General features: G+C 41.7%; 1 protein-coding gene across 1 annotated transcript in view; it reads left to right on the top strand.

Annotated features, from left to right (window-relative positions):
• RNF150 (ring finger protein 150) overlaps window positions 1-18,514 on the top strand; it is a 263,115-nt gene that overhangs the window by 161,653 nt on the left and 82,948 nt on the right. Inside the window, exons 3-4 of the mRNA XM_043902483.1 lie at window positions 11,606-11,677; window positions 13,822-13,904. Coding sequence (XP_043758418.1) covers window positions 11,606-11,677; window positions 13,822-13,904 — 155 coding nt within the window. The remainder of the gene's footprint in view (window positions 1-11,605; window positions 11,678-13,821; window positions 13,905-18,514) is intronic.

The raw sequence follows: 18,514 nt of genomic DNA, 5'->3' as shown, positions 1-18,514 counted from the left end.
ATAAGGGATCTTTCCAGACCAGGGATCGAACCCATGTACCCTGCATTGGCAGGAGGATTCTTATCCACTGCGCCACCAGAGAAGTCACAGTTTACATTTTATCATGTTTAGGCAATAGTGCTGCTGATTTTATAAGAAGAATTTGGAAATTTTGCTCCATTTTCTGTAGTTGGGTTGTAGTGTCCAACATGGCAGTCGATAACCATGTGTGACTATTTAAATTTAAATTAATTGTAATAAAATTAAATTTAAATTTGTGTTCCACAGTCATACTAGCTACATTTCCAGTGGCTTCTGGATGGCAGGGCATAGATAGGACATTTTCATCATCATGGAAAGTCCTGTAGGATGGTCTAATTCTAGAACATTTTAAAGAGTGCTAGAATTAGCTGATCCTTAATGTATTATAGGGCTTCCCTGATAGTTGGTAAAGAATCTGCCTGCAGTGCAGGAGACCCCGGTTCAATTCCTGGGTTGGGAAGATCCCCTAGAGAAGGGATAGGCTACTCACTCCAGTTTTCTTGGGCTTCCCTTGTGGCTCAACTGATAAAGAATCCACCTACAATGCGGAAGACCTGGGTTCGATCCATGGGTTGGGAAGATCCCCTGGAGAAGGGATAGACTACCCACTCCAGTATTCTTGGGCTTCCCTTGTGGTTCAACTGGTAAAGAATCCACCTGCAATGCAGGAGACCTGGGTTCAATCCATGGGTTGGGAAGGTCCAACTGGAGAAGGGAAGAACTATCCACTCCAGTATTCTGGCCTGGAGAATTCCATAAACTGTATAGGCCATGGGGTCACAAAGAGTTGGACACAGCTGAGCGACTTTTACTTCACTAACGTGTTTTATATTTTTTGATAAGCCAATAAATTCAAAGTTGTTTTAGGAGGACAGCTCTTTGACTTTCTATTTATTTTATGAAAACTCATCTGTTTAAATTTTCTATAGAACCTGGAACAATTTTTTAAACATTTTTATTGCTTTTTCTGGCTCTCAAAATGATGCATATTTGTTCTAAAAATTTTGGCAATCAGAAAAATACTAAAAGAAAACAAATCACCCATCACCCTACTGACTTGTTAACAATTACAAACATTACCTTCCAGACTTTTAATTCCATATGTATACATATATCAGTAAATTGTTGTCATATGTGTGTTATGTATGCTTGAGATACAGATACACGTTAGACATTTAAATTTGTGTGGTTTTTTTTAATTAAATGATGAGCATTTCCTCCATCATTAAGTGATATCTAAAACGTGATTTTCAGTAGCTACATAGTAGTCAGGTTCTACCCCTTAACAAAAGTGAGCAAGTTACTTTATTCTTTAGTTTTCTAAACTAAACAGGAATATGCTTTCTTTTTTTAGTTATAGTGAGGATTAAATGGCTTAATGTGTCTTATATTTTAAGGTCCCTGAGCATAATTACTCACTTACAGAGCTCTCAATGAATTGTATCATTATTACCATCATATAAATTCCATAACCATTACATACAGTTCCAACTTTGATACTTTTACTAAATATTCTTGAATTTAAGTGGATGCATTACCAGTTAGACACAAGGCAGTGAAACTAGATATGGAACAAAAAATAAGTTCAGTTCCCACTGGTTCCTAAAGGTTACATTTGAAGAACCAGTACAAATATAAATCAGTTATCACAAAGATACTTTCCAGCTGATCCAACAATGATAAGATGGTACTCCTATCTTTTTGAGTCTGGAGATAATCCAAGCAGTCTTTGGGAAGTTGAGGCAAGGTTGGAACGTTTAGTCTTGAATTAGTTGAGTAACTGTTTCCTATGCTAGCTCTCTTTGTGCAGGTAGGTATAGATCACATTTCTATCTTGACATGTGCGCACTCTGTGACATATGTGAAAAGTAAATTAGAATGGAAGGCATGAAGTGGATGAGGTTTAAGTTTTCACTCTGCTCCCTTTTTATTAGCTTTCCTTGAATTACAGGATGTTACCTTTGGTTCACTCTGTGAATTTGGATCATGCTGAAAGCACTATTTCTTGATCAAAATAGACATCATACTTTAGCCCTTTTATGAATGAAATAAGGATCTTTAATTTCCCTTAGACAAATATTTCTCTTTTGATGGGGAGTGCTTCATTCCAGTCAACAGAAAGTTATAGCTATATAAGCTATAGCTTTAGTAAGCATCAGGTAAACTGAAGTCATTTATTTTTATTGACGCATTATTGGCCCTTCCAGAAGGAGTAACTCTCAGGTTAGATGCTGACTCACAGTCTAAAATGGACTATCAAAGGCATTAATGTTACATGGGTGAAGTATCTAGCCATTCCGGTATGTAATTGAGAGACTGAACTTGGATTAGCCAGCAGCACACCTCAGTCTCTGCCCAGCTTGGTGCAGGTCACACTTAGAGGAAAGTCACCATCATCTTACATGATTGTTAGCCCTTTCAGATCATTTCATTGCTGCTTCCCATGGAGTAAGATTTGCTAGATGTTCTTTATGGTAGTAATGTCACTGTAGCGTCTTTAAGAAGAGGATGTAGAGGATTAGGGCCCCCACTTAAAACAGAGAGGGAGATTTGACTGGTGTGGCATGTTTCCTAAAGAAGCTGTACCAAGATGGTTAGTGTGTGGTGATAGTTAAAGACACAGCTTTGTAGTCAGATGGGTCTGGACTGCAGTCTTTGCTCTGGCAGTTTCTAGTGGTGTGATCTTGTTTGGGTCGTTACCTCTCTGTGCCTGGATTTCCTCACATGTAAACTGGGAATGACCATAGGTCATCCCCACAGGCTTGATGCAAGGACCCAATGAAAAAAAAATGCATGTAGGTTATCAGAGAGTTGTTAACAAGTTTGCATTTTTTGGAATACAAAAAGGTTTATTGCAGGGCCGGTCAAGGAGAATGGGTGGCTCATGCTCAAAAGAACCCCAGCCTGGGTTGTCTTTAATGGGTAAAGCATCTCTTAGAAAATAGTATTTCCCTCCCAAATTTAAATAGGCAAGTTCTTACATAACTCACATATAGTTAAGTCTGGATAGGGGCTGTGTGTCCCAGGTGACACAGTTTGAAATAAAATGGAATTATTTTTCCAGAGTTATGGGGAAAGGAGGACATATCAATAGACTACAGAGAAAAAAACCTGGCATTCTTGGAAAATACCTTCCCATGCAACAGTGTGTTTTAATTCACAATAACAGTGTGCACACTGTTTTTAGAAAAAGGCAAAAATAAAAGTGTTCATTTAAAAGTAAGTGTTCACCACCCCCGCTTCAGACTCTTTGTCAACTTCCCTCCCTCTAGCTCTCCCCAGAGGAAACAAGCCTTAGCACTTCCATTTCTATGCTTCCAGAAGTTTCTGTGTCTATAAATAAGAAAAGTTCCTTTCCACATTTATTATTATACATACACAAGGACTCTGCCTTCACATGGCAATACATTATAGTGGCATCAACAGGAAATACACGTGAACACAGATATAAGCCCACTTGGAGGACTGTGCAGGAATCGGGATAACAGGTGATGGGTTTGGACTGGAGTGAGCGAGATGGAGAAGCCACATGGGCATCAAATTAGGGCAATATTTTGAAATTCTGTGGATTTGATGTAGCATATAAACCAGCTATCCTAGTTTATACCTGCTATCCTAGCTTTGTGCTTCCCAGGTGGCACAGTGATAAAGATCCCACTTGCCACTGCAGGATACGGAAGAGACAAAGGTTCAGTCCCTGGGTGGGAAAGATGCCCTGGAGGAGGACATGGCAACCACTCCAGTATTCTTGCCTGGAGAATCCCACGGACAGAGAGCCTAGTGAGCGACAGTCCATGGGGTTGCAAAGAGTCAGACAGGACTGAAGCTACTTGGCACACACGTGCATACTAACCTAATTATTAATAACCCCCCCATTTTCTTCTCACAAGTGTTCCAGTTTAGATAATAATCATATGGTCATCTTATGTGTGAGGGAAACAGAAGAATCAAGGGTGCAATTAGGTCAGTTCCTGCAACATTAACTGAAATAGCAAAAAGCAGAAAAAGAGGTCCAGAGGGGCCAGAGAAACCAGAAACGGGGTATGGAGATAATAAACTGCAGAAGCCAACACAACATTGTAAATCAACTATACTTTGATTTTTAAAAGCAAGCAGATACTAAATAAACATAAGAAAGAAGCCTATTAGATGGAGATGCCTGGTAGGTATTTGATATACAAGCTGAGAATTTAGGAGAGAAGAGTTGGAGGTGGCGTTATAAGAGTTATCTGTGTAGAGATGCCTCCTGGAAATGGGCAGGCCAGAGAAGAGGCCTGAAGACAGCTGGGTATACACTTGCGCCCCAGTCTTTCTCCCTCCATCATATTACTTTATGTATTTGTTTTATTTTCTTCCCAGTTCTTGTCACTGTTTGAAACCATTTCCTCCTTGCCCTGTACCTTCCCCTGCCCTGCAGGCTCTCTTACGGAGTTGAAGCAAGGGTGATGGTTAGCAGAGACCACGTCCAACCTCATGCTCCCTCTGGATCCAGTTCTCCGTGGCTCAGGGTCACTGCTCTGCTCTGGCTTTCACTCATATCGCTTATCTTTGATGAAGCTCTGTCCTCTTTTCTCCGGGGCCAGGCTGCTTGGGGACCTTGCCGTCAGCCAGCCTGTGGATGCCTGAGTCCAGCGTCTGTTCCAGGCTCCCTATCCACAGAGCTCACTCACTCCTGTACTCCATTCCTGAACAAGCCCTCTGGCCCGGGAGGGCCCATGAAAGCGTCCCATGAGGGTTAGGTTACAGGCTGGCTCGGAGCACACACGGGACCCTTAGGTGGGCTGCTTTTCATAATATCACATTCCAGCCAACAGAGTCTCAGCTCCTACCAAGCCCAAAGTTATACTGCTACATAATCAAACATAGACCCAGACATAAATGGGACCCTCTCAGACAGCTAAGTGAGGATCTAGGATACTACCAAGGCTGATGTGTTAGGAGCTGGAACCATGTAAGGATGAATAGTGTTTGCTGTCTAACTCTGGTTTTGGAGCAAAGCAGAATCAGAGACTTGGGCAGGGCAGGGTCAGGAGACAGGAGGATAGTCCAGTGTAGGGAGAGCTTAGCAATCTTGGGAGTCAGGAACTGGATGTAAATCACAGATACAGGCACAGTGGTCCAGCCAGCCAGGCAGAACCAGGTGAGGGGAAGTGAGGAAATGGTGCGGAGGCACAAGAAGCCTTTTCCGTCACACCTATAAAGTGTGCAAACACTTGAGTAAAGGTGGCACGATGGTGTGGGAAGGGGAGATGCAGCCCACCACCCACTCTCCGCATGGAGAACCCCAGTAACAGTATGAAAGGTCCTATATCATTAAAAAAAAAATCTGCTTACTGTTTAACACATGCCAAGGCGACTCTTAAATGCTAGGCCTGTCTCTCCTCACAAGTCCTCGTGATGGCCCTGGATCGGCACTTTAAGGAAGTAGCACCCTGATGTCACCAGGGTGGACTCATAGCCGCATTGCCCAGATACCTCTCAGATCAGCCCTGAGAGCCCGCATTCCCACAAGGGCTGCAGATGAGAAACCACACGTATAAGGACTGGAGGCATCAGATACCTGGCCATTCTACTCATCTGTTTGAGAACTGACTGCCTGATATCAGGATCATAGTTTCTATTTTTAGTTTATATTGGAGTATAGTTGATTAACAATGTTGTGTTGGTTGTAGGTGTACAGCCGCATGGTTCAGTTATCTGTTATTTGTCAAGTTCCTTTCCCACTTAGGTTATTACACAATATCAAACAGAGTTCCTGGTGCTATATGGTAGGTCCTTGTTGGTTATCCGTTTTATTTTTTAAAAACTTTTTATTATAATGTTGTGATAGTTTCAGGGGAACAGAGAAGGGACTCGGCCATACATATACACGATCCATTCTCCCCCAAACTCCCCTCCCACCCAGGCTGCCACATAACCCTGAGCAGAGTTCCCTGTGCTATACTTAGGGCCTTGCTGATTATCCATTTTAAATATAGCAGCGTGTCTATGTCAAGCCCAAACTCCCAATCATAGTTTTTAGAATTTTAAGGGGACACTAGATGTAATGAATTTGAGAGAGAGCGATGTTAAGTGATTTTGTTTTCCCCAAGGACACACAAGCAGGTTTTTTATTTCAAGGCAGGGCGGCTTCCCATGACCAAGCTCCCTCTGCAGTATAGGTCCTGAGGAACCCTGACCCCCGAGGAGGATCGCCGACCCCTCTGTCAGTCACAGCAGGAACATGAGGAACACCCGACCATGCTACTATGTGAAGATTGGCTCTTTGGGGCTTTGGAAATAAAGATTAGTTGCTAAGTCCTTTGTCATATCTATTTTGAGATTCTCCACCTCGGGGAGCTTCACAGAGGATGCTAAGGGTTCTTCTTCATTCTACCAACTAATGACCTCTGTGTCCTGGGACCTCTTTTTGAACCTTGAGCTGGGGAGCCAGATCCAATACTCTTGATCCTGAGCACCAGTCTGCACCATAGGCCGCCCTCTCCTTCCACCAGGATGTTAAGAAGCGCTGGGTACCTCATTTCTCAGGTGTGCCACTTTGGCTGCTATCCACTCATTCTTACCCTGCTAATAGAAACCCTGAGTGCTGTGTGCTAAGTTGCTTCAGGCGTGTCTGACTCTTTTGCAACCCTGTGGACTATAGCCTGCCGAGCTCCTCTGTCCATGTGATTCTCCAGGCAAGAATGCTGGAGTGGGTTGCCATGCCCTCCTCCAAGGAATCTTCCAGAACCAGGGATGGAACCCAAGTCTCTTACGTCTTCTGCATTGGCAGGCAGGTTCTTTACCACTAGTACCACCTGAGAAGCCCCTTGTAGAAACCCTTTGGTGGTAAAGCAAAGGCAGTGGGCAGCATTCCTGCCATCTTTGTGGCCAGTGAGCCTGCCTTGGGCCATGTTCTGGGACTTTGTCTCACTGTCTCCGAGGATATCCCACCTCAGACACAAGAATTGAATCTGCATTCTGAGAAGCAAGGGACTCCTAGTAGATAGCAGCTTCTTCAGATATGGGCAGATCAGATACACCGAATCAGGTTCTTTTTTATTTTTCATAAACAGTATTGCCTCTGAGGCCAACCCAAGGAGACCAGACCTGTGTTGTATTGTTTTACCTGAGGTTAGGTGATGGCATTCAGCCAAGCTTTCTTGAAAGAGTTCCCTCTCCCTGAGAATGCCTTCTTCTAGTATTTGCAGGTGCATGGTCCATGTCCCTTGGGTTTCTTTTGCACATCTTGGTGCTGAAGTTTTGTTGGAACCAATGAAGTAGTGGAATTTAAAACAAACTTGGACTTCACAGGGAAAGAGAAAGGGGAGGGGATAGAAGTGGGGCAGGTATCTGCCATCAAAGGAGGGTCTGTAGGTGGTGATGCTTCTGTCTCGTAAAGAACAGGAACCAAAATGGTCTCTGATTGATGTTGCGCTGGAGGAAGCTCAGAGCCCTCAGGGGACACAGAGCAAGTATTCCGTGAGATCATTAGCCATTGATTTGCTATGTTTCCATAATTCAGGTCTCAAGGGATCTTTGCCTCCCAGTTCTGTTCTGTATGGATGACAGTGATGAGCTGATAAAGCTGGAAACAGTGTAACTTTACATAGTGAAGGTTACTAATAAGGGGAGCTAAGGCCTAGACTATTTAAGTGACTTGGCCTAAGTCACACAGTGAGTAACAGAAACAGGAGCAAAAGCTGAGTTTCCTAACTCCCAACAATTGCCATTTCCTCTACAACTCTTCCAATAAAAAAGAACCCTGGGACTTCCCTGGTCATCCGGTGGTTAAGAATCCTCATGTCAATGCAGGGGACACAGTTCAATCCCTGATCCAGGAAGATTCCACATGCCGAGGGGCATCTAAGCCCATGCATCATAACTACTGAAGCCCTTGTACTCTAGAGTCGATGCTCTGCCGCAAGAGCAGCCCCCGCAGAAGGAAGCCCACACACCGCAATGAAGAGCAGTCCCCTCTGGCCACAACTAGAGAAAGCCCATGCGCAGCAATGAAGACCCAGTACAGCCAAAATTAAGTAATTAACTTTAAAAAATGGTGATGATTTTACCCTATGGCATGTGTGCATAAGCAACTGTAAGCCATCACCTTGTGGGGTCACCGTGGCCGCCAAAATAGTCTGCATCTTTTATCTATCTCTCTAGCCAGATGGAGGGGTGATCTACATCATAGAAATTGATTGGACTGGCTGTGCAATGATCTCTGTCCCATCCAGCAGACCTGGAAGGATCATTATCATGTAGGAGAGCAAGTGAGGAAGTGTCAGAGTCAGCCGTGGCCACGCAAGCCTTCACACAGCTGGGACGATTCTGTTTATGTCTATGATGTCCTCTCTTCACCTAGAACATGAAAACACCTAGTTATTTTTCTGCTTGGTTAAGGCAGTAATGATAATAATCAATGACTGTAAAACATAGTCAGGGAAAAAAGAGGGGGGGGGGCAGTTACATTACGGAATTAGGGCTTCCCTGATGGCTCAGATGGTAAAGAATCTGCCTGCCATGCGGGACACCTGGATTCGATCCCTAGGTCAGGAAGATCTCCTGGAGAAGGGAATGGCAACCCACTCCTGTATTCTTGCCTGGAAAATCCCATGGACAGAGCATCCTGGAGGGCTACAGTCCATGGGATTGCAAAGAGTTAGACACGACTGAGTGACTAAGCACATAATACAGATTTATTCAACCAAATGAAATAGGAGTAACATAAACTCGTTTGATGCTGTGTTTTGGCGTACTTATTCCTAGTTTTTTCTCACCTTGACTGCATTTCTCTTTATAATGAGAGAAGGACAAGAGGGGAATGTCTTTTTCTCGGTTTCGTAAGTACGTAGGAGCTAACTAAATTATACATCTGGAGTTGAATTGGAGTCTGTCATTGTTTACCATCCTTGTTGGTATTTATGTCAGACTTTAGTTTTCTAATAAATGGTTCTGTGTTTATTTTCCATAACGCTGTTTATCTTCATTGTTGTCAAGGAACCAATAACCTTGGTAAATATTTTCTTTTACCTTTTTCAATCAAATTGATGAATACGTCTAATTACCAAGATGTCTCAACTCCTGACAATTTTTAATGAAATGTGTAATATGATTTGAATCTGGTTGGGTTAGAGAAAGTCTGTAGGAGCCCCCTGGAGAAGGGAGAGTAATCCTTACCTGAAACAAAAGGCCCACACAAACCTGAGGTGGTCCCTACGTCTGCTCTATTGGCATCATATCACTCTGCATTTCTGAGAACCACAAAGGAAAGAGTCTGTTCTGTGATGGACTTTGGGTTTCAGTCTCTAGATTCTCTCTTCAGACTATGTGTAAGACTTGGTTTGAGCACAGCCTATAGAATTCCCACTCACTTATACTCAGTGCAGTTAAAAACCCAAAGATTTAAGAGATCAACTACCAAAGTAACAACTACCTTATATGGGCCATTTTATTAAGAATGTTTATGTCTTTCTCTGATTAGTCTGCATTTTAGAAACCCAAACTAGTTGTTTGAAAATTGTTGAAAATGAAACAATGGTTTTCGTTCAGAAGTCAGTATCCCTGATTTTCATGACACTTAAGAAGAAATGGAAACATGCTTATATTGACAAGATTTGGCTACCTGCAAATGGTTATAGCATTTTTTAAAACTTTACAGTGCTTTTCCTTTTATTTTGTTAGTCCAGAACTCCTACAGAAAAACAAAGCAAAGCCTAGTTCTCCCAGGTCCCTGAGTTATCGTCTATTTTTCAGAAGCTGGTTTTCCACATTTTCCAGCTATCTAGATCATCTCTTCTTCCCCTGAAAGTGCAGACTTTATATCCTTCATCAATCTCTGCCAAAATATGATCCTTTTTCTCCTCAAAAGACATGTATGTAAGTTTTGCTTACCTGTCCTAACTCTGTGATAGTAAACAGTTTACTTAAGTCCCAGTTCATTCTATAAAATACTGTTTTTCTCATGGGGTTGTTGTAAGGGAAAGCTGATATTGTATATAAAGTTTTAGCATGGTACTTAGGCTACGCTAACTGTTCATTACATGCTCAGTCGCTCAGTCGTGTCCGACTCTTTGCAACCCCATGGACTGTAGCCCGCCAGGCTCCTCTGTCCATGGGATTTCCCAGGCAAGAGTACTGGAATGGGTAGCCATTTCCTCCTCCAGGGGTTCTTCCTGACCCAGGGATTGAACCCACGTTTTCTGCTCTGGCAGGCAGATTCTTTACCACTGAGTCACCAGGGTAGTATGTGCTACTTTAAAGAAAAGAGAGAAGCTTGACTGTTATTTCAAAAGGAACAAAGTTAGTGAAAACAAGTGATTATTCTGTTTAAATGTTTGCCCCATTTATCTTAGTCCTTCAAGTATGTTTCACTGCTGCAAACGCACATCTGTCACAAACTAGAAGTACACATGCCTAAGAAGATAACAACATATGGAAAATTCACAAGCACACAAGCAAACTAATTTTTTTCCTTGAAAGATTAAAACATAATTCTCTCCCCATCTTCTCCTTCTGCCACTCTTCCAAATTTGCTCTATTATTGCATTACTGCAGGGGTCATTAGGATAGTAACATTCTCTATTAAAAAAAAAGGACTACATAATACATTGTTTCTTAACATGAGTGATGGTAGTTACTCAGGTGTTTGCGTTTTAATTATTTGCTAAACTGTATATGTATGATTTATGTATTTTCCTTTATGTATATGGACTTCCCTGGTGCCTCAGATGGTAAAGCATCTGCCTACATTGTGGGAGGCCCAGGTTCAATCCCTGGGTTGGGAAGATCCTCTGGAGAAGGAAATGGCAGCCCACTCCAGTACTCTTGCCTGGAAAATCCCATGGACAGAGGCTACAGTCCATAGGGTCGCAAAGAGTCAGACACGACTGAGCGACTTCAGTTTCACTATATGTATACTCACACACACATTGGAGGTGAAATTGGCATGTAAGAAAGTGATGGGATAGAATTTGTTGTTGTTCAGTCACTTAAGTTGTGTCTCTATGACCCCATGGGCTGCAGCACGCCAGGCTTCCCTGTCTTTCACTATCTCCTGGAGTTTGCTCAGATTCATGTCCATTGAGTCAATGATGCTAGATAGAGCAGTACAAACCAAATATAAGTCTAGATTGATATATAGCAAAGCAAACTGCTTAAAATTCCAAATTGAAAGGAATATGAAAGCAATAAACCCTGATTTTGAACAAAAGATGAAAACTATTCCAACTACTCCAGACTGGCTATCTCCATGTCACAAACTGAGTGGCTAGAGTGTGGCAAATTATGGAACTTTTTTCCTTCTCTGCATGGATACGACCTGCACTGGAGTCACTGTGGGACAAAATCTTCCCACGTCATCTTCCGTTTGCTTAACATCAGGCATGAAGAGCTTCTCTCGATGACTGAACTCTTTAATAGACCACAGTGAGCCAAGCCGCTTTGCACAGAGGTCACTGCCCCATCTCCTCCACCCATCTTCGTTAACATTCCTACCACTTGTGCATGATTTCAGAGATAGCTGCCCTGGTTTACTGAATGCTATCAGACAAGAAGTTAAGAATGACAAGTCTTTATTACTAACGAGCAGCTTTTGGTTTTTCAGCGTCGACTGGGAGATGCTGCAAAGAAAGCAATCAGCAAGCTTCAGGTCAGGACCATCAAGAAGGGTGACAAGGTAACAGCCTTTTTTCTTTTTGTTGTTGCTATTGTTCAGTTTCTAAAGTCATGTCTGACTGTTTGCGACCCAGTGGACTGAAGCATGCCAGGCTTCCCTGTCCCTCACTGTCTCCTGGAGTTTGCTCAAACTCATGACCACTGAGTTGGTGGTGATGCTGTCCAACCAAATCATCCTCTGTCACTCCCTTTCCCTCCTGCCCTCAATCTTTCCCAGCATCAGGGTCTTTTCCAATGAGTTGGTTCTTTGCATCAGGTGGCCAAAATATTGGAGCTTCAGTTTCAGCATCAGTTCTTCCAATGAATATTCAGGGTTGATTTCCTTTGGGACTGATTTGTTTGATCTCCTTGCTGTCCAAGGGACTCTCAAGAGTATTCCCCAACCCCACAGTCCAGAAACATCAATTCTTTGGTGCTCAGCCTTCTTTATGTCCAACTCTCACATGACTGGTGGAAAAACCATAGCTTTGACTATGTGGACCTTTGTTGGCAAAGTCTTTTCTTTTTGGTGAGGAGCTATTTAAAGCTTCTGAGTTTCCTAGCAACCAATGTAGATAAGAAGATGAGGAAGGGAAATACATGCTAATAGTTTTCCTATAAGCATCTGTTATTATACCCACCATTATTAAATATAATTTAAGGCAGTTTGTAAAGTGCATACCATGGGACCGTAAAGTCATTGAAGAAAAAATATGAGAAATTAAAAAGTAAGTTTAGGAAAAGTAGATAAAACCAGGATGAAATAGTACATAGATTCGTTACCTGAAATGAAAAATAGACATGGGTCCGAAATTTAGGTTGGGGCTTTATGGCAGCCAATGCAAAGGAAAAAATATTCAATATTCAAACAAATCTAAGTACCTTATTCCAGTGTCCCACTAGATAAAAATGAAATGACTGTTTCTGGAATTATGACTTAAGAAAATTTTTCCATGAATCCTTGCACAAAAAGCAGTGTTAGGTGCTGAGTGATGTATTCCACTTAAGTCTGCAGTTAATGCTGGTGGCTCAGTGGTAAAGAATCCACATACTAATGCAGATGTGGGCTCAGTCCCTGGGTCAGGAAGATCCACTGGAGAAGGAAATGGCAACTCACTTCAGTATTCTTACCTGGAGAATTCCATGAATAGAGGAGCCTGGCGGGCTACAGTCCATGGGGTCACAAAGAGTCAGACACTATTTAGCAACTAAACAACAATAAAAAAAAATGCAAGAAGCATATTTAGTCCCCCTGAAACCAAGTTTCCAGAACCCCAAAGTTATGACAGCAGAACTTATTCCAGTACAGTCATTCTAGAACTCTCTAGCTGTAGGATGATGACATAAAGCCAAAAGCAGAAGCATATCCTAAGGAAGGACCACAGTGCAAGCTGGTCTGGGCCCACAGGCCTCTAAAGACCTCTGTTCTCCCCAGGAGAGTTTTTTCCCCCAGGAGAAATTTTAGAGCAGTGGATTGCAGTCCATGAATGTGGGGCTGCTTGAGCCACTGTAAGAGATTCACAGCCACTTGTATTTGAGGTGTTGTCTCTAGTGTGAATAATTGATTTGTCTCACTAATTAGGTGCTACTGGTTTTCAGCTATATAAAAATACCTTTGAGCTTAATAGGATAAAATTCATTTTAAAAGCATCACTAAGTTTAAAGCATATTTTTTCAGTACTTTTTTTCTCCTCAAACAGAATAATAAAAGAACAAGGACTGTTACATAAGTAATGTATTACAGGGTGTTGAAAGAGATGTAAGTATTTGAAAAGAAAGCTGGAACCACTATTTTAGAGTTGTATACATTAGATTCCCAAGGAATGATAGATTAAATATCATTTTGATGAGTCTCCATGAAGAGTATTTCTCTCATCCTTGAGACTTTACGTTGTCACCTCTGATTATAATAAGTAGCATGATTAGTAATGGTACATTAAAAAATGATTTCCTCATCAAAGCTCTTGCCGTGGAACCAGGAAACAAAAAGTGGAGGTTGGAAGGAATAGAAACTAAACCAGTGCATAATAAATTATGGATTAAGACAGCCAGCTTTGAGACAGTTGAAAGCCCTGCTCCAGGCAAACTCTCCTTTGGCTTGTTACTTGTGTGTTTACAGAAGTTGAAGCTTGCAAAGCAGGCTCATCTGTGCTTTCTCTGTTGCAGGAAACGGAGCCTGATTTTGACAACTGTGCCGTTTGTATTGAGGGGTACAAGCCCAACGATATCGTCCGGATCTTGCCCTGCCGGTGAGTGGCTAGCTGCCTGCTTTTGACTGGGGCCTCTCTGGTTCCAACCTGCTTGGCCTAGCCCTGCAAGGTCAGTCTGCCCAAACACTGCTGGGGTTCAGGAAGAAAGAACCAGCACCCTGATTGGTTTTGTATAACCTTTCTCCTTGGAAACATTCTGTCTTGTGAAATGAGCACTGTTTTCCCATCCTCTTCATACCAAACTAAGGCTCCGTGACCTAGAACCTCATGATGCACAGTTGGACCATGTAGCTCCAAGGTCAGGTTTTTGTTAACAGCAGACCTGGAATATTCAGAATCATCCCCGCTTTTACAAGTGCTATTTTAATTAAAATAATAAACTCTTAAAAATGTCTTCTGGATGATCATGAAGGGATCAGCAGCCAGAATATAGTCAGGAGTGGGCAGGAAGCCAAAGGCAGGTTTCATTTTCCTTTATTTTTTGCTGACAAGAAGAGACTGTGGCAGAAACCTCCAAACTTCTAGAACCTAGGGTAGAATGTCAACAGGTGTAGTTGGAAAACTGCCTGGGTGATTCTCATAGAACTCTAGTCCTTCTCTAGATTCTTTTTATACAATTCAAATTAAACAAATTTAAATACTTCAATAAAATATCTTAAAGTTGCTTAAAGCTTCTTTAGTGTTTTTGCATCTACATAAGTGTCCTAAAAATATAAGTTAAATTCTGCCTTAGAGAAATATTCTTCTCTTAGAAATCCTGCCTTTTAAAATTCTCAGGGTATTTAAGTAACTAAAGTAGAAAACAGATACCACCAAGATATAAAACAATTCATTTGGTCAGAAAACAATGCGATGCTAAGAACTATTTATTAGAAACACAAAAGAAATCATGCCTTAGAGGAATGAGTTTAATAATCCCAAAGTGACAGAGAAGTGACAAAAAGGAACAAGATACTTAAATAGATGCACACACTCCAAGGGGAGTGAATGGGCTTGAAATGCTCTCACGCAAATTGATCGGTAGGAGAACAGGCCTGCAGAAAGTGCACTCTGGTGGCCCCAGCTGAAGCCTTCAAGTGGGATTCGCTTTCCTTAGAGATGCTTGACCATCTCTAGAACAAGTCATAAACGGATACATCAAGGCTTGGCAGTGGCCTTCATGTGAGGGTACTATAGATAAGTTCTCTCTATAGACATTATACTTGGTATTTGCTTGATGATTTCTTGAAACACTGGCCAAGGATGGTGATAAGTGAACTGCAGAGAGCCTCTCCAGATAGCATCGTTCCCTCTGCAGTATTTTATTAGGAGTTTTATAAAGCCTCCTAGCTATAGGCAAGGAAAGTACTTGCTTTTACTTTCCTTTGGAGATGGCTTAGTGCCCTGTGAGGCTCCTAGTAATAAAAAATAGCCAAAGCTAAAATTAAAGTTCAGGGGCATCTTTTACCTGAAAATCCAAAGAACTTTACAAATATAATTAAGAAAATCTGTTTTAAGGACATATTTAGGCTTACTTTAGTTCTTTCATTCATACTGTATAAAACAGCTGGTTCACTGAGGGCTCTTTCATGAGTATATTTTATGTGACTGCATATAATTGCTAGAGGCTGCATAATATCCAGGTCATAGACATACCACAGTGTAATTTACCATCCTCCTGTTGTGGACCATTTGGCTGATTTCAGTTTTTAATTATGACAAATTACATTGCTTTAGCAGTATTTAGATGGCTGTGGTATATTTTTCCAGATCTCCTTTTATAGTATTTTTTTGGAAATATTAACCAAGACAAAAATAGCACTTTAATATTTGTCACACACACACACAGAACTTTAGGAACTTTCATTTTATTGATGCTAGCCCTTGCCCCAGGTCAGTTCAGTCTGGCCTCAGGCTCCTCTTTCTTGTGTCATCATTTGTTTCTCAGTTCATTCCTTGATTCTTTCTGCTTCAAGTTCCTCCCTGTCCATCTGTCTTTGTTCCTTCCTTTGGGCCCTGCTTTAAATAACAAAATATATCAAGCATTACCAAACGCAGGTTATAGTTAGTGTTTGATCTTAGTCTCGCCACCCAGTCCTACTCTTTGAAGAGCTCCTCCAATTTTTCCATGCGGCTTTTAAAATCAAGATATTTTTATGCCTGTTGCTGGTCTCTGCCAGACAGTTTGCACTAATGGATGTTATCAAACAAATGCACTGGCATTTGCTTTTTGCTAGATAATTTCCTCTGGGGCATTATTAAGCCTTTGCTCCTATGAACCTCGTAGACTCTTCTTTCCCATTATTTCCAGGCTGACTCATCCACAGAATTCTTTGCATCTCCTTGGAATACAAACTGTTTAAAAAAATGTTCCAGCATATTGTCTGTCTTCTCTCACCCACTTTATTGTGGCCTCCTAATTCCTGACATGCTGGGCGCCCCTCTTCTCTATAGTTACCTTGCAGGGAGTCTTTCCAAATCATGCATCACTTGTACCATGACTTTTGGAAGATCATTCTCTTGGCTGTGTCTCTCTTTTAAAGGCACTTGCACAATTAGGATGAATTAATAAATGATCCTTCCTCTTTGTAGTCATGATGATTGTTAAAGTTAAATTATGCACATCTTCATGTACCACTTCTTCCCCTTTGTTCTTTCTAAGTAGGGTCCTACTCTAGCACTTGAAAGCAAGCTAATCCACGGGGTGAGCCTAGACACACACATTTAATGTGAGGGAAGGACCCACAGCTGCACACAGAACACCTCAGATCTAACTTTTGAGGTTTGGAGTTGATCCTAATATACCACTAAGATATTTTCCAAGGAACTCCGGTTTTGCTGTAGCATACCTATGCCAAAGCATACAATTCACTATATTTTTAGGCTGGCTTTTGTGACTCAAGTTTGAACTTGCAATTATGATTTTTAGCCACAAAACAGATCTCACTGAAGTTCTGTTGCCTTCTCTTGTCCAGAGAATAAGCTGGGCTTTCTGAGTCTTCCATGGCTTTTATCCTATGGTGTCCGTACTGTCCTTCAATGGTTATTCATCTCAATCTATTTAACTCCCCAATTTCAAATGCAGTGTCGCAGAAAGAGCATGATCTCCTTGGGCAGGGCAAAAGTCCCTGTTTGCCATAGATCACCAGTCCAGGTTGGATGCATGAGACAAGTGCTTGGGGCTGGTGTCCTGGGGAGGTGGGAGGGGGGTTCAGGATGGGAAACACATGTAAATCCATGGCTGATTCATATCAATGTATGGCAAAAACCACTACAATATTGTAAAGTAATTAGCCTCCAACTAATAAAAATAAATGGAAAAAAAATAAAAGATTAAACATTTTTTAAAAACAAAGCAGAATTTCCCTTGTGGTCCAGTGGTAAAGATTCCACCCTTCCAGTGCAGGGAGCTCGGGTTCAAACCCTGGTGAGGGAACTAAGATCCCACACAGGGCAAGGCCAAAAAAAAAAAAGATTGAAAATAAAAAATAAAAACAAAACAATGTACGCATCCTTTCTCTAAGTTGCCTATACAGTTCTTTCCTATTTCTATTTTATTGCTAAAGCATTATCACTAATTTGGGAAGACACTAGTTTCATCTACTGTCTTTCCCTTTGTTTGCAAACTCAGCCCTACAATTCAGGAAAAATTATAAAGCTCCTTGGCAACAAGCAAACCCTTGCCATATTCTTTTTAGTAACTAAATGCTTTATTTGAAACAACAAACATTTCTTTTGTTTACCAGGAATAGTGTGAAGTACCAGAAATGAAAAGGTAGATGGGATGGTCCCTGCTTGAAAGGGAGTCAGGCTAGTGAGAGAGAGATGGGGATTTAACTAACTGGTCACAGCACACAGGATCATATACACAGCAATAATAGCAAAACAAATTAAAAATCTGGAGGAACTAGTACCAGGCACAGGAAGTTAGGGAAGCCTCTATAGATTTAAAGGGGCTTCTCTGATGGCTCAGTCAGGAAAGAATCCACCTACAATGCAGGAGACATGGGTTCAATCCCTGGGTCAGGAAGATCCCCTGGAGGAGGAAATGGCAACCCACTCCAGTAGTCTCGCCTGAAGAACCCCATGGACGGAGGAGACTGGTGGGCTGTATAGTCCATGGGGTCGCAAAGAGTCAGACACGACTGAGCCCAGCACAGCACAGAAACAAGTGAGATGTCTTCATATTTTCTAACCATGGTTGTTTTGCCCATTACATCCTCATTTTAGAAAATTTGTAAAATGGATAAATATTTAATCATCTGTGTAACTTCCTCATACAGGGATCCACTGCTAACACTTTTATCATTTCCTTTTATTTCCTATGCCTATTTTGTGCAAGTTTGAGATACGGCTGTCAACAGCAATTAATATCCTTCTCTTTTAATGCTTCCCTTGTGGTTCAGCTGGTAAAGAATCCACCTGCAATGTGGGAGACCTGGGTTTGATCCCTGGGTTGGGAAGATCCCCTGGAGAAGGGAAAGGCTACCCACTCCAGTATTCTGGCCTGGAGAACTCCATGGGCTGTATAGTCTGTGGGGTCGCAAAAAGTCAGACATGACTGAGTGACTTTCACTTTCACTTTCTCTTTTAATATCCTGCTCTTTTTACTTAGCATTAAAAGAATTTGCTAGAAATAGTATTAAGTTATTTGTGGCTCATTTTGACTT

This window comes from Cervus elaphus, chromosome 5 (genome assembly GCF_910594005.1).
Source record: "Cervus elaphus chromosome 5, mCerEla1.1, whole genome shotgun sequence".
Classification (NCBI taxonomy): Eukaryota; Metazoa; Chordata; class Mammalia; order Artiodactyla; family Cervidae; genus Cervus; species Cervus elaphus.
Note: the sequence above shows the minus strand (reverse complement) of the source record. Positions and strands in the feature narration are given on the sequence as shown.